Source organism: Rhinolophus sinicus, linkage group LG01 (genome assembly GCF_036562045.2).
Source record: "Rhinolophus sinicus isolate RSC01 linkage group LG01, ASM3656204v1, whole genome shotgun sequence".
In the NCBI taxonomy this organism is placed as follows: Eukaryota; Metazoa; Chordata; class Mammalia; order Chiroptera; family Rhinolophidae; genus Rhinolophus; species Rhinolophus sinicus.
Genome location: NC_133751.1, coordinates 119,543,554 through 119,565,230, shown reverse-complemented (window position 1 = coordinate 119,565,230; position 21,677 = coordinate 119,543,554). Strand labels below are relative to the sequence as shown.

General features: G+C 51.0%; 1 protein-coding gene across 3 annotated transcripts in view; it reads left to right on the top strand.

The window, feature by feature from the left end:
* The window catches only part of STEAP3 (STEAP3 metalloreductase), a 48,699-nt gene that overhangs the window by 567 nt on the left and 26,455 nt on the right, over positions 1-21,677 (top strand). The window contains exons 1-2 of one of the 3 annotated variants that reach the window (XM_019714914.2): positions 6,344-6,607; positions 13,500-13,608. The exons of 1 other annotated variant lie outside the window; for it this stretch is intronic. In XM_019714914.2, coding sequence (XP_019570473.2) covers positions 13,548-13,608 — 61 coding nt within the window. In that variant the 5' untranslated portion in view covers positions 6,344-6,607; positions 13,500-13,547. Of the gene's footprint in view, positions 1-6,343; positions 6,608-13,499; positions 13,609-21,677 lie in introns of those variants that run through there. One more of the 3 variants, XM_019714915.2, reaches the window with a different exon arrangement.

Below are 21,677 nucleotides of genomic sequence, written 5' to 3'. Positions count from 1 at the left end.
TTTAATGTGCATACAATCTCTGGCAGGTCTTGTTAAAATGTGGTTCTAATTCAGGAGATCTGGAGTGAGCTTGAGAGTCTGCAATTTAAAAAACCTCCCAGGCCAGCTTAAGTAAACTCTTATAAATATTTTTCAAAAAATCCTCCCAGGCCATCCTGTGCACCACCTTTGGAACAAGGGGCCAAAGCCCAGACTTCTCTAGTTGTGTGCCTTTGCAATCTCCCCCAACCAAAAGGCAATGAAATGCTACAAAAAAGGACTAGACAAAAAGGATTTACTCCTGGGCTCACTAAACACTCCCTGGGCCGGCTTCCTACATCCCCATTAGCCACTGATGGCCTCGTCACAAGCCAAGACATTTGATCCTACACAAAGACTTATTCTGTACTGTGGACAAAAAGGGAGTTCTATGGAAAGTAACCTTACAAGGTGATCTAACCATAAATTCCAAACGGAGCATCTCATGGGAGATAGTCATGCCTGAGGCTTATAATTTCTTTAGTAAAAGGTTATTCTTGCCTTACAGGAGCCCTGTCCATTGTTTTGTGCATCTAGGCTAACACACCTTTGAAATGCCTCTTTTCTGACCCCTCAAGCAAGCTGCCAATCAACAAGAGAGCACAAAATCTTGTTAACTATCCTGTGATCCAATCCCCACCTTGCTTTCCCCTACCTTCAGGGAATCTTCCTTGTGTTCCGTCCTTAATTCGAAATGCATAAAATGAGCTGCAAACTACTATTCTAGGAAGCATTTTTCTCAGTCTGCTTAGATCTTACTTGCAGGATACACAGCTACTCATTTCACTGAGCTCAGAGAACTTTTCCTCTCAAGAGAGTTCATGTTTCAACAGAGGACTGGAAAGGGGGCAGCCTTATGCCAAAGTAGAGTACCAAGCTCTGGGGTGCAGGGAGATTTGGGGCAGGCGTGAGGGATCTCAGTGCCTTGTCTGGAAAGAGGGTGCCATGTGAAAACAGAGTCTCTGAGCTTAAACCCCAAGCACCCTTTGGCCAGCTTACCTCCCCATTCAGTGCCCCGTCTTCACAGACCATTCTCTTCGTCGGTGCTGCCTCAGCTCTAGGTGGTTCTGACATGGCTTTACCCATCGGATCACACAGTGGCGGACACAATCCCTCCATTTTCCCGAATCACCCTCAGGAAACCCCACCTTGAATTTGTGGATGGAAAAAGGGGTCACACACTAAACCTGACAAGGTCAGGGGAGGCCTGCATGGTGGACCTTAAAAACTCAGAGACCGGAAGCAACCACTTAGGATGGTCTGAACATAAAAATTCCTAACTAAAAGCAAGTCATGGTGGATCGTGGTCATGTCCGAGGTCTGCAGCTTGCCGAAGGTCAATCTTTACCTAAATTAGCCTGTGTATTGTCTTTTTGCATCTAAGATAACATGCCCTTGGAATGTCACTCATCTCCTTTTCCAGACATGTCAGGGCACCCCCACCGCACCAGAACACGAGACCACAAAAGGCTTCCTGTTATCTTGTTCCTCAAATACCATCTCTAAGTGCTGTAAAGGGTAATTGTTAACTAGCTTGTACCCACCAGTGTAAAAGAAGTTATGTGTCTCTCTGTTTTACTTTTTTATCCAATCCCAGAGGTTTCCCTGTTTGCTCTCTCCTGGCCCCCTTTATCTACCGCCAATGGCTCTCATGTAACCCTCCTTACATCTCCTTTTATTCTAATGTATAAAATAAGCTGCCGTTCTCTAGAGCATTTTCTCATCTGTTGAGGTTTTGCTTCCTGGCAATTGTCATCAGCTTGGCTCAAAGTCATAAAAATTCTCTCTAGGTTTGGATGTTCTTAAGTCAACAAATTGCAGCCCCACTCCCTCCCTCACATCGGGGAGCAGCAACCTGTTCCCAAGCTTGGAGGAGTCTCACCACACCTGGGTGAGTGGAAAGGCAAGACAGGTGAGGGGCCCCTTCCCTGGGGCTGCTACCCCAGTCCAGGCAGGACTAGGGCTGGGTGGGCTGGCTCCCAGCCAGGGCTGTCAGAGCACATCGGGGCACGTGGCTTCTCCTGGCCATCTCGTTTTAATAGTCAATTAGAGTATTTATTTTGTGAAATGGATGTGCTGTGTCCCAGCCTATAAATGTTGCATCAATCTGAGGAGCTGAGACTGAACAACAGCCCTCTCCTCTAACCCAAGTAGAAGATGACCCTAGACTCTCATCCAAGATGCTCCTGTTCTCTTAACCAAAGAGCTAACCTTGTCGTCAGGGAAAAGGGCAATCTCAGGAGGCTGATAGCCAGGGCTCCGTAAAGAGAATACTCAGCCAGTCCAGGTGCAGACATCCGTCGGTGTATGCACTGAGCACCTCTGCTGTACCAGCAGCCTGCTAGCTCTGGGGCAGGCGACAGAGACCAGAGGTGGGTGGGAGCCATGCGGGAAGCTCCGCAGAGACGATGAAGGAGGTGAAGAAGGGTGAGAATGAGAGTGCATTCATCCAATAACTACTTACTGAGCACCTACTATGTGCCAGGCACTAGAAACACAGAAGTGAATGAGACAGCTAAAACTCCGTGCCCTGCAGGAACTCACATTTCTGTGAAGATAGTTAATAAACAGCAAACGGAGTGTCGACATAAGAAACCGCCAAACCTGGAGATAATTCTTATGAATTTATTTGAGCCAAACTGACGACATATTCCCAGGAGCAAGACCTCAAATGCTCCTGAGAATCACCATCTGCAGCTTATTTTATGCATTTGGAATTAAAGAGAGAACGTAAGGAAGATTACAGTGGGAGAAAGCAACGGTGGGGATCAGGTCACAGGATAATTAACAAGATTATGTGCTCTCTGGAGGGTGGTTACAGCTTATTTCAAAGGTGTGTTAACCTAGATGCACAGAAACAATGGATAGGACTTGGCTTAAGGCAAAGATAAGCCTTTTACTAAAGAAGTTACATGCCTGGGGCGTGACTACCCACCATGAGCTGCCCAGTTAGGGATTTATGATCAGATCCCCTATGAGGTTAATTTCCATAGAACCCCCTTTCTTCCTCCCCAAGAGAAAGTGTGTTTTATAGTGTGTTAGGAGATAAAGGATATGCAAAAACATAAGAAAAAAAGTAGGGCAGGATACACAGGTGAGAGATGGGGATAATCAGGGCGGGTTTCATGGAGATGATGGTATTTCAGCAAGGACCTGAAGGAGGGAGGAGGGGAAGGCCATGGGGACGCGTAGGGTCCAGCAGAGGGAAAAGCAAGGGCTGCCTGAAGACCCTGCCTAATCTATATGAGGAGAAGGGGAGGCCAGCATGGCAGCAATGAGTGTGAGTAGAGAGAGGGGCCCTAATGAGAGACGAGGTAGGAGCGCAGGCAGATCACACTGGGCCTTGTCAGCCATTGCAAGGACTTTGCTTTGACTTAGAGACCAGATCGGCCAAGGGAGGGTTTTGAATGCAGGAGTAACACAGTCTGCCTAATGTCTGGGCAACATGGCTCTGACTGCTCTGTTCTTAGCTTGGCCATGGACATGAGTCTAGCAGAGGAGGTGTTCAAGCAACACTGCTCTCCCTCCTGAGTCAGAAAGTTCATCTGCTGGGAGTTTAGACCCAGAGGTACTGAGGAAACATCAGGCTCTCACCCACACCACACCCCATGTAGTTGAGACAAGCTCCACTCAAGGCACTCCCAGTCCAGAGAGAGACAGATGGGCAAAGTACCAAAGGCCAATAGTGTGGCTGGTGCTCTGTCCATCAAGGTGTCACACGGGGTGACCTGCGGGCCTCAGCTCCCGCTCCCCACATAAGAACGCAGGATATGGCTAGGCCAAAAAGGAATACCCACGGAGCCATAGATGGGGGAGTCATACCACTATATTCTCTCTGGCCGCCGGGTGAGACACACGCAGTAGTAGCCACCCGATCCGCAGTCCGCCATTCACTTCTCTGCCTGCCAACCAACCAACCAACCATTCAACGCAGCCCCGCAGTTACATCAGTAGCCAATTGGCTAACTGGTTACAGCTGATGGCCAACCAATCACAGTTGATGGTCATTCACTACCCAGCCAGCACCTCCTCATGCGAGGCTGAGAGCCTGGAAACTGGTCTCTGGGACTCTGTCCCCACGGAAGGTGCTTGGGGCTTAGCAGGGTGTTCCCTTACCTACTTTCTGTACTTTTCAGGCCTCTCCATGTTCCCCTGCAGAAATTCATGCTCCACTTAGGACATTCCTTTGTACACCTGTCAATGTAAGAAACATCCAAACATGCAGATAAATTTTATAAGAGTTTATTTGAGCCAAAATTGACAACATATGCCGGGGAGCAAGGTTTCAAACGCTCTGAAGAATGACAGTTTTGCAGTTTCTTTTATGCATTTGGAATTAAGGAGGAAATGTAAGGAAGATCACCTGAAGGTGGGAGAAAGCAAGGCAGAGATTGGGTTACAGGACAGTTAACAAGATTGTGTGCTCTCTGGAGGGTGGTTACAGCTTATTTCAAAGGTGTGTTAACTTAGGTGCACAAGAACAATGGACAGAGCTTGCTTAAGGCAAAGATAAACCTTTTACTAAAGTTGCGTATATGCCAGGGGTGTGACTACCCACCATGACCTTCCCAGTTAGGAATTTATGACCAGATCACCCTGTGAGGTTATTTTCTATAGAAACCTTTTTTTGTCCACAGACCTCTGTCAGTCCAGCCTTCAGATCTCTCTCTCCAGCTCATGGGGAACCCCGCAAATATGCCCACCGAGCCTCTTTAGAAGAATGCTGGATAGGTCCAAGGATCCTCCCAAGAATGCTGCAAGATCTCTTATCACCTCCATTTCCCAAGCTTGATCTCTTTGCGCTGCCCATCGTAGATGCAGGAAGGATTCTCAGAGATCCCCATCAGCACAGAGCACATATCTGAAGAGCACCTACTATGTGCAGGGCACTATGCTAGGTGCACCAAAGGGGACAAGGAACTGGTTCCTGTCTTCCTAAAGTTTGCAACTCACTGCAAAGGAAACTCATCATCCAAGGGCAGGGGCCAGACAATGGACAACTGGGTCTGCAAGCAACTCTTGGAACACTGTGGCGTGGTGGAGCTCCCTGAGTGTTGAATGGTAAAAGACTTAGAGCTGCCACAGGAGCTCAGAGAGGGTGTTGCGCTGGGGAAGGAGGGTCCCTGAAGGAAGCAGGAGAGGATCTGGGTCACGGGGGCCAAGCAAAACAGGGAGCTAGGGAAAGAGGATATTTTAGACAGGAGGAAACCCATGGAGGTGAGAAAGCACAAGATACTCATGGGTGGGTCTCGGTGGGGGCATGGAGGAGAGGCCCCTCACAGCAGCATTCCCACTACAAGGCTGTCAGAACCCTGCCTCTTCACCCCCCACCGTGCTCTTTGGGATCCAATTATGGGGCCATTCCTAAGGCGTACCCCCCACCCCCCACCACCCAGTCTCTGGCCTCAGGGTTCAGATAACCCCTGTCAGGGTTTATCTCTCCAGCACCGAGTGGCTTCTTGAAGAAATTTTAAGCTTTTTATCAGGGGTTGGCAGAATACGCCCCCCAGGAATATTCCAGAAAAAGTCCCAGAGAACAAGTAACCCCCAGTCAGCCTCCTAAAACAGGAGTGACATTGGTGCCTAACTCAACCATCACAGCGCCCATGTCCTGACCTGTAAATGGAGGGGAGTAACTGTCGGTAAGTAAGTAGCACGTGATGTGAGGTCTTGGGTGAGACAAGGCTTCAGATGAACCCACACTCCTCTAGGAAGCTCCCAGAAGATATCCTCCCCTCACTTCCTCAGCTGCCATGCCTGTGATGCTGTGATGCCGTGATGCCATTCAGCATGGGGGAAGTGAGCGCAGCCAGCAGTGTCCGAGGCCATCTCTGAGGCGGGTGGTGGTTTGGAGTCCAGGAAGCCTAGACAGGGAAGCAAGTTCCAGCATCCCCAGCAGCTCCTGGAGGCCCAAGAGCCTTGAAATCTGAGGACTACTGAGAAAGGTCAAAGGTCTGCCCTAAGGGTGGACAAGGGACAGAGAGGTGACAGGACCACAAAGGCCTGGATGCAAAGGCCTGCAAAGGCTTGTTGCGGAGACTCTGCTGCCTGCTTCCATTGCACCAAGGAAGGAAACCAGATCCAATCTGATGCCTTGGCCTCTTACCATCTGTGCCTGTCACTTAACGTCACCGGCTATAAAATGGACGTGGATTGGCAGTGCCCCTCATATTAAGGGAGCAGATCTCAGAAGTCACCCTGGACTCCACGCCTTCCTTGTCATGACCAAGAGGCGGTCCCGGAGCTCTGTACATGTTAACCAAGGGGTGGGGGTGACGGGCGCAGATCAGGGAGCTGCGGGACTGACTCCGAATCTTGGGCCAGGATAAAGGGTCGTGGGTTATTGATGCTGCCTCCGGCTGCAGGGCCCGGCGGGGATGGAGGACCCTGTGGCTTTGCGATTGCCGCCTGAGGGGAGGTGGCGGACCCGGATAAGCGGTAGCAGCAGCCTGGCGGGCGGCCACCTCCCCCGCAGGGCGGGCCCCGCGGGCAGCCTGGCAGGCGGGCGGGGCGCAGGGGCAGGAGGAGGAGCCTCGGAGCTGGCCGCTGCCTCCGACGCGGAACCTTCAGCCGCCGCGGGTCCGGAGAGGTGAGTGATCCTTACCCTGGGTCGCTGCGGGTCAGTCGGCTGTGCCTGGCCCCTTTGCCCCTTTGTGCCATTGCCCTGCGGCAGCCAGGCGCCGCCACACGTCTGCAGGCGACCACGGCGTACACAGCTGGTACACAGCCACGTGCTCCCGGCGGCAGAGAGTCCAGGTCCTTCGTCCCAACTCCGCGCGTTTTCCTTCCCCAGGGACGAAAGCCGGGTGCGCCCTGCGCGGGGGGCGGGACTGGGGGGAGCTGGACTCTGGGGGAGCTGGCGTCGGAACCGGGCGATGAGCCTGAGCGTCCCTTGCGCAGACCCGCCTGGCTCACAGGTCCCTGTGCCGGCAGCTCTGGCCCGCAGGTCTCTGGGAGGGCGGGGAGCAGTGGGCTGGGTCTGCCTCGCAAAGTCTCCCAGCTCCTTCGCAGCTCCCGCCCGGCAGGGGCGGGGTCGCCCGACCTTGGTCGGGAAAAGGCTGTGCGGGCCTCTGCCCCGCGGAGCTCTCTCCTGGCAAACTTACTTCTGCCTATTTACCCGAAATTTGGGGCAGGCTGCCTAAAGAGGTGTGGTTGGAATTTGAGTCGCTCTGGGTAAAGGGAAGGGTACGCTAAGCTAATAGGTTGTTCAGGAGCTAGGAAGCGGAACCCGCGAGGAAAATTGAGGCAGTTCCCGCTGAAGCGTTGGCAGAGGGCACGAAGAGGCCTCCCAGGTGTCCAAGGCCGCTTCTGAGACAGGCTCCATAAGTGCGGGTTCTGGAAATAACCCGAGGGAAGTATTTCTGTCGATCAGAGTGCGGTGATATAATTAATACGTAGCGGGCACATTTAGTTATCTGTGCCAGGCAACTTGTTTTGCACACAATATTCCAATTAATCAGGACCGGAAGACACCATTATTATCTAGTTAAAGATGGAGAAACTGAGCCTTACTTAGATAGCATTGGCATTTTGCAAAGATATACAGGTAGCAAGTCGCAGGAGAAGATTTGTACACAGATTTATCTGACTTGGGAGCCCGAAGGAACCTACTAATGGGAAAGAGGCCAAGTTCTCAAAGGATTGTGGTAGCCCAAAGAATGCAAGTGTTGGGGGCAAGAATATCCACAAGACCAAAGGGTCTCACTTGGATGTGCCCCTTCAGTCACCTGGGTCCCACCCACAGCTGATGGAATCCGAGTCTGCAGAGGGAAGCCCTCCTCGCCTGGCATCCAGCCAGGAGTACCTGGAGGCCTGGGACTTGTCTTCTCTCATCTCTATCTCCATCTCTATCCCCAGTGGCCTGCAGAGGGTCTGGCATGGAGCAGGTGCTTAATCACTCACCTGGTAGATGAGTGGACTTAGTGGGGTAGGGGGGCGTCACTGGGGTAGAAAAGATTTCCTGAAGGAGGCCTTGAATGGTGGACAGGTGGCCTCAGCCAGGCAACCTGGGAGGAAGGCCTGGAGTTGGCATAGGGTGACGCTGGCCTCTGAGCCGTCACGGAGCTAGGCGGTTTGACAGCCACTCCCAAGCCTGCTCAGCTCCTCAGGACCTGGCCTGGTCATGCTGGGACCACATCTCTCCAGCCTGGGGATATGAAACTGGTGAATCCCTCTTCTGTTCATGTTTCCATCCTTGCCCCATGGCTCTTCCCTCCTTGGACTTATTAGAGTATTGGGCAGGGCTCCAGGTAGTTAAAAAGTGAAAGTGAATGACAAGTCAGAAGCTGCACACCTAAGCGGTGGAGGAGGGAGGTGCTGAACTGAGTGACTGTAGGGAACAACACCTGGCTTTGGAGTTAGATGGACCCGAGTCTGAATCCCAACAGCTCTTTGCCTTGTGACCTTGGCTGACTCCTCAGCCCTCTGAACCCGTTTCTTCGACTGTAAAACCTTTCCAAGGGCTTTGCGCCTGTTATCCCTATAAAATGGACTATAATACCTGACTGGAGATCAATTGTGTGAAGTGCTCAAGTTTTAGGAGGCAATAAATATCAGATCCCTCCCCCCAGGGTGTGAGTGTTAATCTGTTGGGGACTTTCCAGACTCATTGCTTTCCTAGTACGAACCCCTCAGTTCACTAGAGAAGGTAACTAAAGCCCAGAGAGTGGCCTCCCTGGTCCCCTCCTCTGTTGCGGCGCTGGCCTCAGGCCCAGCCTCAGGACTGCATGCTCAGTGTCCTAGGCTATGACTCGCACACTGGGACAAGTCTGTGCCTCCTGTTTCATACAACCTGGGCAGGCTGGGGTGATGTTTAGGTAACCTGGTGACAGGGCAGGCTGTGCAGTGATACCCAGGCTCCCTGGGCCCCAGCTGAGGCTGGATCCACCCCCTTTTGCCCTCCCCACCGAGCACAGTGGTCAGGTCTTCCTGGGCTGGGCAGTCTGAGCTGCACACGTTAAGCACTCCATGAAATTGCTTTCTAGCATCTGGACCAGGAACAGGCCTCTTAATTTAAAAAAGGAAGCCTGCCAGTTTAAGCAATTATGAAAATCTACAGCCAGGCCAGGCTGTCTCTTTTCCTCCCTCCTAGGGGTTGGAGGTGTGAGTGCCTCTTTCTTCCACTCTTATCCTACCCTCACCAACCCCATCCCATTCCAGGAGACTGGAGATTACGGAACTTGGAGAGGGCTGGGGATGGGCCATTCTAAGTGGTTTTCAAACATTGGGCTACAGAAGTCTCACGTTCTCCTCTCTGCGCCCTCCACCTGGGCCCACCTGCCTGTGCAGCCTGAACTGCTGCTGATCCCAGGCCTCTGCATGTTAGCCCCGCACATCCTCGGCCTGCCGTGGGCACCACTGCCATCACACCCAAAGTGACAGTCATGACTGAACTCTCAGCTTCCCACATGCCAAGCCCTGGGCCAAGCATGTTACATGTATGAGCACATTTGAACCTTCTGACTTTATTTTAATGAATTTTTTTTTTAAATTTTATTGGGTAACAGTGTTTTTTCCAGTATCCATCAGCTCCAGGTCAAGTCATTGTCCTTCAATCTAGTTGCAGGGGGTGCAGCCCACCATTCCATGCGGGAATTGAACTGGCAACCTTGTTGGTAAGAGCATGTGCTCTAACCAACTGAGCTAACCGGCCGCCCCCTTCTGACTCTTAAGAGGTAGATAATGTTGTTCTCCCAACCATGTAACTTTCCTGAGAACACATGAGACTCTAATCCATTCTTTCAACCCCAAACTTGAGGCTCCTAAACACTGACTACATATGTTTGTCCAAATTCTGCCTCATCATTTATTCATTCAACAAACATTTACTGAGCGCCAACTTCGTTCCAGGCACTCAAGAGCTAGCTGAGTCCTGCTTCTGGCAGGATGCGTGTCAGTTGTCATTTATAACCCTGCAAAAACCCATGCCCTGCGCTTGTTTCTGAGTACAAGTGAGGGCACTTGGCATCACCGAGGCCCAGGTCCCACAGCTCACATGAGCCAGGGTGCAAAACCAGAGAAGGCTTCCTGCTCAGCTGGAGGTACTGACCACTGTGCCTGCTGTCAGGGCTGGATTGGTAACTGCTAATACATGTGAGACCATGAACTCCTGAATTGTCACTTCACCCCAGGGCAGCATGTGTCCCTCCTCCTCAGGTGTGGAACACTGTCACTGGAGAATTAGCTAATGCTCAACTCTTCCTAATCAGTCTGTCCTCATAAATCACCATCATCCCCTCGGGAGAACATGTTACAGGTGAGCACTAATTGTCCTGCAATCAGGCAATAACTTATTCTTGTCTCCTTCTTCTGCTTCATGAGAGCCAGGTGGGATCTAAGCAAACAACACATTTTTAAGCTTCCTGGAGCTATCAGATAAGGAAATTAAACTGTAAAATATAATAGCCTCAAGATTATACAATCAGTCACACGTAAATGTAAAGGAATTTGGGGACAGGCGAATGAGCCTACTAAGCTTTCCGTGGTGGGGGTGGGTCAGCTCAGTGCACGTGTGGACAGCAGGTTTCCCAAAGCCAGCATGCTGGCATCTGTGATGGAATGACCCTTCCTGTTACTCTAGCATGTGACGCTTGTGGTGTGGCTGTCGGACTGTGGGGAGGCTGTTGTGCTTTTACTGTTGGCTTGGGAGGGTGACAGCATGCCCTGCAGTCAGAGTGAGGGTCCCCCTGAAGGTGAATCACTCAGGGCCCATAGCTGGAGGATGTCAAAGGAGCGTCAGGTGGCTATGAGGTGGCCCTCCAGGTATAGTCTGCCAAAGACAGCATGAGCAAATGCAGGGCCTGAAGAGTCACATGTGGCCTTTTGGCATACGAGGGGCCTATGCTGATGCTTTCTGGATGGCCAGCCAGGCCTGTACATGGGTCAGTAATGCATTAGACACAGTGGAGGGGGTGGGGTGTCAGTCACCATTGTCAGGCGAATCAACCACCGCCTAGGTGTGGGGCTGAGCAGCCGCAGGAGGTGTGACGAGGACCTCTGTGGCTTGTCCATGGAGAGGCTCCAGGACCGCCAGAAATATGGTGGCACCCTGAACTGGAAGGGCAGGAAACAGCATGGTGCTGAGCCCAGGCAGCCAAAGGCTGTGATGGGAGTTGGGGTGCTTCGGTCGGGAAAACCCTGCTCTTTGGCCTTCCTGCAGGTTGGAGACTTGACAGCATGCTGCTCTTGTGAGATCTGGTATGGCTGCTTTTTGTCGGCCTGTAACCTTTGCTAGAACTCTTCTTGAATATTCTGATCTGGCGTGGCTGTGTGTGGTGAGGGGCTTTCCAAGATTGGGGGGACCTCAGGGGGACCTGAGAACTCCAGGGGACAGGGAATCATAGCTGACCTGGACCCCTCCAGGAACCATGGGCATGCTCTTGGAGTTCCTGTCCGCTCGCGCCTGGAAGGTTTGCTTTCATAAGGAAGTGTGGTTTCCTGACAGCTCAGCTTCTCCAAGGGGATCAGACCACCCAGAAACAGTGATAGGAACAGTGAGTGATCTGGTGTTCACCACCTGAGCCCTGTTGGCCCAACAGGCATCTGTGGACCTCCCAATGAGCAGCGCACACTGTGTGGGGCTGTGTGTATACACGGGTGGAGGGCACACAGGTCCCGGCCCTCCAGAGGCTTAGAGTCTAACTGGGAAGCTGAGTGATGATACAGAACACCACCAGGCAGCAGAGAGGAGTCCAGGCCCAGAGCAGAGCACAGGAAATATGCAAACAAGAGTAGTTCTAAGGTGTGGGTTAGGGGGCTTTCACATTCACTGTTTGACTAAACCATCACAACAGGAAGTATCCTGCCCAAGTTCACACTGCAGGTTCATGGCTGAACCTGAATCCATGCCCAGGTCTGTCCAACTAGATCCACTAATAAACACAGCTGCTTCTCTGAATTCAGAACAAGGAGAGATGGTTGTGGGGCTACAGGGGCTGTGAGGGGCCTAGGTGCCCAAGGGCTCAGGCTGGCTCGTCAAGGAAGGGGGATTTGGATGGCCAGGAGGATGTGAGGACTTCAGGTGGAGGTAACAGCATTGGCAGAAGTGGGGAGCAGCTAGGACTGGAAGGAGGGGGGGTGGAAGATGAGCTAAGGAGGAGAGAGTCAGTCTGTACATTCTGGACACTGCTGGACTCCAGGGAGATTCAAGAAGATCCCTGCCCAAAGGAGATTTCTCTGTAGCAGAAGGGACACGACATAGAGGCCACAACTTGTAGTCAGAAAACCATGTGGGCCCTGTTCTACTGTGGTAATAACAGAGTAAAGCTGTCTGGAGCCTGTGGTATATATTCTGGTTAACAAATGAGAAGGGTTACTCAGAGCTAGCGTTTTCCAAGATCACCAGTTTTCTTTCTTTCTTTTTTATTGGAGAAGGGGAACAGGGAACAGTGAATTCAGGTTATTGGGCAACAGTGTGTACTTCCAGGACTGGTTCCAAGTCAAGTTGTTGTTCTTTCAATCTTAGTTGTGGAGGGTGCAGCTCAGCTCCACGTCCAGTTGCCGTTGTTAGTTGCAGGGGGCGTAGCCCATCCCTTGTGTGAGATGAACCTGCAACCTTGTGGTTGAGAGCTCACTGGCTCATGTGGGAATAGAACCTGCAGCCTTTGGCGTTAGGAGCATGGAGCTCCAACCGCCTGAGCCACCGGGCCAGCCCCACCAGTGTTCAAACAAGTTGGAAACAATCAAATATACTTGTCCTAAGACTAGACTTGGCATGATTTACTTCAATGGTACAGAAGCCTCCAAAGGGACCTCTGGCATCCCTTTGTGCTGTCAGTGTGATCTCCAGTCAACTGGGAAAGCCCTCTGCGGCAGGCAGGCACACGCCCATCCGTGCTTTGCTCTGTGACAGTGCTGTCTTCTGTCTGTGGGTCCTTCTGTCTGTCTCTCTCTGCACTGTGGGCGCTGACTAGCAAGTAAAGACGATCAGAAAGCCTTTGTTGGCACAAAATGCGGAGAGAATTATCACTAAGCCAGTGACAGCCACAGTGATTGCAATAAATTACTCCCATAGCAATTGATAAATTGCCACTTTCTGCAGCCATTATGTTTGGCTTTGTATCCTGAAGCATAAACGCCTCTCTCTCTCTCTCTCTCTCTCTCTCTCTCTCTCTCTCTCTCTCTCTCTCTCTCCATGGTGAGGCAGTCTGCCCTGCCATGGATGACATTTATTCATTTTTATGCATCCTGGGTTCTGCTGGCTGTCCTGCCTTAGTTCCTGTAGCAAAGAGACTTGAGTCTGAGCCACTAATTATCACCAGGGAGGTTTCTTCCCCAAACAGGAAGTATCGAGCCAGAACTGCTCTCTCGCAGTGTGCTCTGTAACCGATCATCAGTCACCACTCCCGGACCAGTCCTGTGGCCAGGAGCTGGAGTGTAGGCTGAGGGGGTGGCCGCCGGCTGGCTAAGCCCCTGGCAGGTCCCTCGCTTTCAGAGGGTCAGCTGGAGTCCTGCTTTCAAAACTAAAGTCAAGCTGCCCACAGGTCTGAGGGAGACCCAGGCAAGAAGTTGTGGCCCGGATCCCAGTGGAGATGTCAAGGACTGGTGCTTCAGACCCTTGCGTCGGCCAGACGTTGTGCCAGCCTGTTGTTGGTAAGTCTGGTTAGGGCACAGATCCCAGATGGCATGGGAGCGTGCGGGCTCCTCCCACCAGCCCTGCCAGCCCCTGGCCTGGCTCACATGTACCCTGTCGTCTGCGGGATCCAGGAACAAGAGCTGCATGGCCTCGTTTCAGGTGCTGCTGTTTTGGGACTGGCGGCAAAGAGCGCAATATAATTAACTTCTTGCCAAAATAAAATGGGAAATATTATCATCTACAAATTAAGTCAGGAGCCTTTTTAAAGTAAAGGGTTCAAGGATTTATCACGTGCAGAGCCTTCCGTTGGTGAGAGCCATGGCATTGGAGGATTTGGTGTGTTAGAGAAAACAGATGTGAATGTTTATGATTCACTTCTGTGGAAGGCAGGCCCATTGGGAATGGTACATTTTATTTATTGGTAACCATTTCTGGGTTGGTTTATCACAGAACTGCTGCTGTAAGTAGTCAAACCGGATTTCTCTAGAATTATTAGAAAATCTAGATGTTTGTAAAAAGCCCTATAAATTATTCACTCACTTCTATTTTGCAAAAACAGTGTGGTAATAAACTTTTCTTTTCTTTCAGACCAAACTCGCACGTATGTGTATTGTGTGAGGATCGGCTTGTATGTGTGTATTTGTGTGTGTGCCTGAGCTTTTTGCAGTCTCTTTTGTAGGAACTTCTCAGCCTTCCTTTTAAAAATATAATGATTTTTTTATGATGTCTAAATAACGATTCCAGGCAGCATTACAAGAAATGTAACAGTAAAATGTTTGTGAGCGTCCATCAGAAAGGGAACATACCACAGAGAAAATAGAAATGTACCAATTAAGATGTGTGTGGCTGTAACCCGGCTGTTACACCCTGATTTGAGACTGGCATCCTCTATTTTGTCTCCCCTCAGGTCAGTTGTGGGCACTGGGGTTGGGAGGAGGACTCAGGTGAAGGCTCCTCTTGCCTCCTGGACCCCTCAGCTTGAGAGGGAAGGGGGTACTGGGGCCTGTGCGGCCATGGTTTGGAATCTAGGATAGAGGGTGGCCCTAGATTCATAGAAACATCCTGAGAACGAGAGGCTGGAAAGTATGGGTTCGTGCAGACAGTAAGACAGAGGGAAAGCTGAGAGGAAGGGAGCAGACCACCCGAGAGCCCCAAGGGGACCAGGTGACCAGCTGTTAATTTACATGTTCACAGCAATGAAGTGCCTGCCCTCACCACTCTGGAGGCTGCTTAAATGCATGGACTGCACGGGACTAGGGCCAGAGCTAACTTTGGGACCTTAAAGAAGGCCTAATGGGGCCTCAGTTTTCCCATCTGTAAAATGGAAGTAATGATAGTTTTCTATATGTTAAACCCCGAGTGTACAAGTCCAGTCAGGATCTCTCTGTGGTGTGTCTGGCCTCGCTTCATAGTAACTGCTCTTCATGTGACTCATAAGTGCAGATGTGCCAGATACTTGCTGGGGGCTGGGATGTGACTTGCCAACTGCCTCTCTGTAGGGCAAGGCGGACCTTCACAGCCCTGGGGAGGCTAAGGATTTCTACATGGAAGGAAGAACTAGGGGACTTCCCTGAAAGCCGCCTGGCTTCTATTTGCATAGTAAATGGCCTGATTTTTACTAACAGTTTATTTCAGATCCATAAAATGGGAAAGATTATACAGAAGCTGTAATTCATTTTACCTGGCTAGGAAATGTGAATTATTCATATCAAAAAGTTACTAGTTTTAATATTAACATTAGCACATGGGGAGGGGTGATGGAGATTATGGGGGCTAGGAACCACTCCCCCGCCCCCACCATCCACCTCTTGGACCTCTAAGTAGGTAGGATGAGGGCTTCACAGAGGAGGTGGCCTTTCTGCTGGACCTTGAAATTCATCAGTTGGGGGGAAGGGACTTGCCAGGCAAAAAGATTAAGTCTATGACCTATGAAAAAGCGTGAGGCCTGGGCAGGGTGGCCGCAGACGAGCCCTCAGCCCAGACAGCCCTCAGTTGGGGAAGGCTAAGGAGGCCATCTACCAGTGGCCACAGCTGGGCCTCCCCTGCCTGTGACACCCCTGTCTAATGGAGAGTGGGCAGACCCCTCTGAATGGCTCCTACCCCCTGGCTCAGAAGCCCATGGGCCTGGAGCCACTGACCCAGTGTCCTGAAGCCTCCTTCTATGGGTACCCACGACCAGGCTGTACTCTGATGTGCCTCAGATATGGTGTTTGATTTTCCACTCTGGACAGAGCTGCATGAGTCTCTGTGTATTTTTCTATTTATTTGCAGTGTTTAAACACATCCGTGCATTAGTCTTCTGTGTTACTGAGTTTATCAAGTAAGGAGATGCCTGGCCAGGTGTAACGCTATGGCCAGGCTGCAATAGGGGTTAGAAACTAGTAATATTTAATCACCACTAGGTACAGGATGGCCCGAGCCAGGTTCTGTGGAGAAAGGCCGGGACTCACAAGCACACCCTGCCCTCAGGCAGAGCCTAGCAGTGAAGTCTTTCAAGCCACAAATGTTAATTGAGTACCTACTTAGAGCCAGGCCCAGGCTAAGTGCCAGAGACATGGAACTGAGTAAGAAGTGGTCCCTAGCCTGGTGGGGGACAGACAAGTGAAGCGGTGGGTAGTCAGTGGTAAAGTGGCAGAGTGCAGAGTGAGTCCCAAACTGAGGGCCCCGGAAGAAGCCAGGAGGTGCTCCTGGGGCTGCTGGAGCAGCCATTTGAGCTCTCGGGGACTCTTACAAAGTCAGAGTTCTGCATGGAGCTGGCCTGTGGCAGAGCTGGTCATGATTGGGAAATAGTCGCATGATCCTCCCCCACAGCAGTGAGGGGCTGCCAGCGTAGAGGCTGGCATCCAGTGACCCTAGGAGTCCAGAGGCCACTGCGAGTCAGGGGAGGGCCTTCCTTTCCCCCTCAAAGGCTCCCTGGAAAAGCTGGCTCATCAGCTGGGCAAAGCAGAGGACGCATGCTGCTTCAAGCCCAGGAATCAGACCACGTGAGGCAGGCAGAGCTCCTTGGCAGAAGCCCCTGCAGCTGCCCCTGTGTGTCTTAGCTGCCTCTGCCCCGTTCCCTGCCCCCATGTCTCCCCCTGCTCAGGAGCAGGGCCTCCACCCCTGATTGTGCAAACCTACACCACGGCAAGGGGAGGGGGGAGGCAGCCACAGCCCACAAGACCCATCTGTCCCCAGGGTTTACAGCTCCAAGAGTCCCTGGAAAGCAAGAAGCCACCCAGCCCTAGACACTGAGCCTGCAGAATCAGTTGCTGCCACCTGGTAGCCTCCAGCCTGGCTGGATTAACCAGCCCAGAGGGAACGAGCTGTCCCCACATGCCAGCTCCCTGACCCCACTGGCCAGAGGTCAGCCACTGTTCCCAGGCTCCCATAGCCCTAGGCATGCCCTCATTTCAAGCACTTTTTTCCTTGCTGCAGTGTGTAGCCAGCCTTTCCCCTAAGAGCCCCAAGAGGACAGGCCATCGTCTGGCCACCTGCATAGCCCTAGTGCCTTGCTCCATGCCAGGTACATACTAGTAGGTATGCAGGGAATAATGAATGAGGAAACTTTTTGGATGAGGGTTGTCAGGACCAACTATTGCATAAAACTGCACAGGCTGTGTGCACTGCACAACTCCAGAGGGTTTATTCACGTGGATTGCGATGTAAATGATGGTTCCCTCAGCCCTCAGGTTGTGCAGCATGGGAACCATGCTTCAGGCCCCTGGCCTTGGTGCTGACCACTGGGCCTTCGGCCTTCCCTCTCCCAACCAGCACTGACCACCGCTCTGCCTATGTGATGTCCGTGGGTAATGACTTGTTCCAATGAGCAGGTCTTCCAGGCCCAGCTGTCAAATTGTGGTTGTGAAAGAGAGTCCTGGATGTGGAGTTGGGCCATGTGAATGGTCATCCAGGAAACTTGGTCCTTGGTGAAGATCTCCTTAGTTGCGGGGTTGGGCGCTCCTGGGTCCCCAGGGTTTGTGTGGTGTCCCAGTACCACGCCTCTTCTCCCTCAAGCTGCAGTGGGCGTGGTGATCCATGCACAGGAAGGGAGGGGCTGTGGCTCAGTGAACAAGGCCTCCGTGGCCCTGACTGCCTTCTGCTCACCAGAAAGACCCAGCTCTGACCCTCATGACCTAGAGGAGCACAGGAAGAGAGCACTGATGCTGGGGCTCCTAAGAGTCAGGGTGGCTTTAAGGGGGTGCACTGGGAGAGGCCTGAGGGAAGGAACCTGGGAAAAAAGTCTCATCTGGAGTGGTTCTTGCGTGCAAGTGATTGGTTAATACATTCACTCCTCGCACAGACCTTTACTGAGCATCTGTCTATTGCAATGGTTTTCAAAGTGTGGTTCAAAGCAGCATCGGAGATTCTGGGGATGGAGCCCAGAAACACATTGAAACAAGCCCTCCAGATGACTCCAGCGCAGCTCAAGTTTGATAATGGTTGCCAGGTACTGGGCTAAGAACTGAGGTTGCAAAAGTGAGTGCAGCTCAGTTCCTGCCCTGGCAAAGCTCGGAGTCTGGAGAGGAGACAGGCAGGAAAGAAAGAAATACTGTCAGTGGATAAGGGGTTGTCGTTCTCGAGGGGTGTGGAGGTAGAGAGGTCGCTGGTGTGGGTTTGATCCAGGAGCTGGGAATCCTGGCGAGGAAGGGTCCTGGGGACCCCAATGGCGTAAGGACCGTCATTGGCAAGGAGCCAGATGTTGGAACTAGCAGCCCCTAGAGGGCTCAGGGAGCCCACGGCCAATTCCAAACCACCTTGGAGCCCTACCACTGACTACTTGCCTCTCTGTACTATATCCCCCTACCTGTTCCACCGTCCCCTTTTCCCACCCTGAGTCCCAAACAGCAGCAAGTCATTTCCTCCAGTTGTCTTGGCGGGAAATGTGTGCATACCTCCAGGCCATTATCTCGGCAAGTTTTTAGAACATTTCAGAGTATGTTTTTCCATTCAGCAGAGAACACCATGTATTGATTTAGGTGCACCTATTTCTGCTTTACATAGACAAAAGGGTTTTAAAATTTTTTTAGGCAAAGAGGAACAAAAGGAAAAAGGAGTGAAATTAATAGGTTCAGACCATGGCAATTGGCTTCTCTCATGTCATCCTCGTTACAGCTCATTAAAGTAACATCACTCCATTGTACAGAGGAGGCAACTGAGACTCAGAGAGGTAAAGTGACTTGGTGAGGCCACCCACCTTAGGAGTGGGGGGCTGAAATATGAACGCAGCTGCCTCCGAGCCTGTGTTCTTGCTGGCCTACCTCGCAGTTTACGAGGCAACTGATGCTGAGTAAATCCAGAACATCCAGATGTTTTCCCGAGCCCACAGTCTGTGGCAACATTGCGGGGAGCCATCCTGGCCTGGCTGGGCAAGATCCCACTGACCAGTGATGGCTCTCAGGCGCTGATTCGCTGCTTAATAAGGAGGCGATGAGTTTGGTGGCGAAAGTGTAATGAATCAGACCTACGGCCCCACCTAGCAGCTTTGCAGCTGTGTGCTGGTTTCCAGCTGCATGTCCTTATGTAAACCCTCCCGACTTGGGTAAACAGCAGATGAGGCCTCCCTGCTACCTCTCACCAGAACACATCTGCCTTGTTTGCTGACCCATCCTGGAAGCGGGTAGCATGGGCCTCAGACTTTGGCCGCCTTCCCCGCAAGCCTTCCCATGTGGCCCTGGAATAGCTGTGTGCTTGTGAGGGGAGGACTGCGCAGAAGTTGCTGTGTGAGCACAAGTTTCAGGGCCCACTCAGCAGCCCAGAGGACTGTTTAGCTTATGCTACCATCTCCCCCACAACAGTTACGAGTGTCAGTTACATAAGCCTCACTTGAATGGAGGTCATGGGGCTTAGAAGCCTCAAATATGTGGAAAACAGCTAGAAAATAACTTTGAAAGGTTACAGAACCACCAACATTGATACCACAAAATCCATGCATTAAGCTCGTGAAGAGTCCTGAAACTCAGTCAAAGCACGTTTACTCTTAGTTTACACATATTAATAACAGGCTACAGTATTTCAATTTCCTTTTTTCCATAACAAATTTTTTGTTATAATTCACCCATTTGAAGTATATAATCCAGTGTTTTTTAGTATATTCACAAGGCTGTACAACCATCACCGCAATCAACGTTACAACACTTTCATCACCAAAAAGAAACCCCAGGCCAAGGAGCAGTCACTCCTCATTTTCCCCGAACAACCCCTCCCTCCGTCTATGGACTTGCCTATTCTGGACATTTCATATAAATGGAATCATACAATATGGGGCTTTTTGAGACTGGCTTTGTTTCACCTGGCATAATGTTTTCTTTTTTCTTTCTTTTTTTTTTTTTGAGGAGAGTAAGTTTGTTCAAGACGCCACCATAGAAGTTGCTGGGGCAGACGATTGCCAGCATCGTGTTTTCAAGGTTCATCCATGTTATAACATGTATCATACTTCATTTCTTTGTATTGCTGACTATTATTCCATTGTATGGATAGACCACATTTTGTTTATCTGTTCATGCGCTGATGGACATTGGGTTGTTTCCACTTTGGGCTTTTATGAATAATGCCACTAGCAACATTGGTGTACACATTTTTGTGTGGACATATGTTTTCATTTCCCTTGGGTACACACCTAGGAGTGGAATTGCTGAGTCACATAGAAACTCTGTGTTTAACCCTTTGAGGCACTGCCAGACTCCTTTCCACAGTGGCTGTACCATTTTACATTTCCACTAGCAGTGGATGAGAGTTCCGATTTCTCTACATCCTCACCAACACTTGCGATTATCTCTCTTTTTTATTATGGTGTCCTAGTGGGTGTGAAGTGGTATCTCATGGTTTTAATTTGCATTTCCCTGAGGGCTAATAATGGTGAACATCTTTTCATGTGTTTATTGACAATTTATGTCTTCTTTGGAGGAATGTCTATTCAAGTCCTTTGCCCATTTTTATATAGGTTGTCTTTTTAATATTGAATTGCAAGAGTTCTTTATATATTTAGAAACAAGTCCCTTATCAGATACATGATTTTCCAAAGTTTTCTCCCATTCTGTGGATTGTCTGTATTTCTTGTCCACAGTAGCTTAGCAGGACCTGGAGGGGGTGGGGCCTTAAGAGGCAAGCAGTCAGACAGCTGTGATAAATGTCCTGACAACAGGGAGGATATAAACTTCTAAACAGGTTCTATAAAAACAGAACCCAAGACAAGACCCAAGAACATCCCCTCTTGCAGCTCAGGGTGACCGCTGGGACCTCGGTGAGATTTTGACTGCCTTCTCTTGAAATATGCACTGCATTTCGGCAGGATTTCTGCCCCCAAAGGATAGAGTAAGTTGTGAAGTTTTAAGTTCCGGGGACATGTGCCTTCAGTCAGAAATATGCATGGAACCCCTGCAATGTGCCAGGATGGTGCTGGGTGCCAGATGTACAGCCGTGGAACACCACACGGTGGTCTCGTCCCTCCCAACGCTGACAGGATGGTGGGGAAGGCGGATGAGCCTGGGAGCCAAAGCCACCAGGCAAGGACTTCCAGAGAAGGCAAAACAGTGCCCCAGTGTGTGCAACCCTCAACTGCCCTACCCACTGAGGGCAGCTGAGCTGCTATTAGCATTCTCATTTCACAGGTGAGGCCAGAGAGGATGGGACTTGTGGCGTCTCCAGGTGAGAAAATGATAGAATAGGATCAGGATAGAACGCAGAGTTTCAGCCTCTCACGTACGTCCTTCCATATCTACACTTTTTAGGCTTAGAAAAAGAGTTCTGTGCAAGAATTTGTGTTTTCATATATGGCTTGCTAAGTCCCTGGTGCGGGCTGTGGGCACATAAGTAGTTTGCCCCGGGCACGTGAGCTGTTGGTGGGTGCCTGCACACTGCCGTTTCCAGCCTCCCGGCCCCTCTTTCTGGAATGCTTTTTCTGGGTTCACTCTCATATCCTTCAAGGCTCACCTCAGTCTCACACCCTGCAGGAAACTGCCCAGCTCCCCCATCTGAAATCAGTGCTCTCTTCTCTGGAGACCTTGTTCAATTTCATGTTGCGCCTGGCACTCCCTCTGGGCACAGGTCTCCAGGGTGGGTGTAAACCCCCCAGAGATTAAGACAACTTAGAGCTTCTACTTGTATT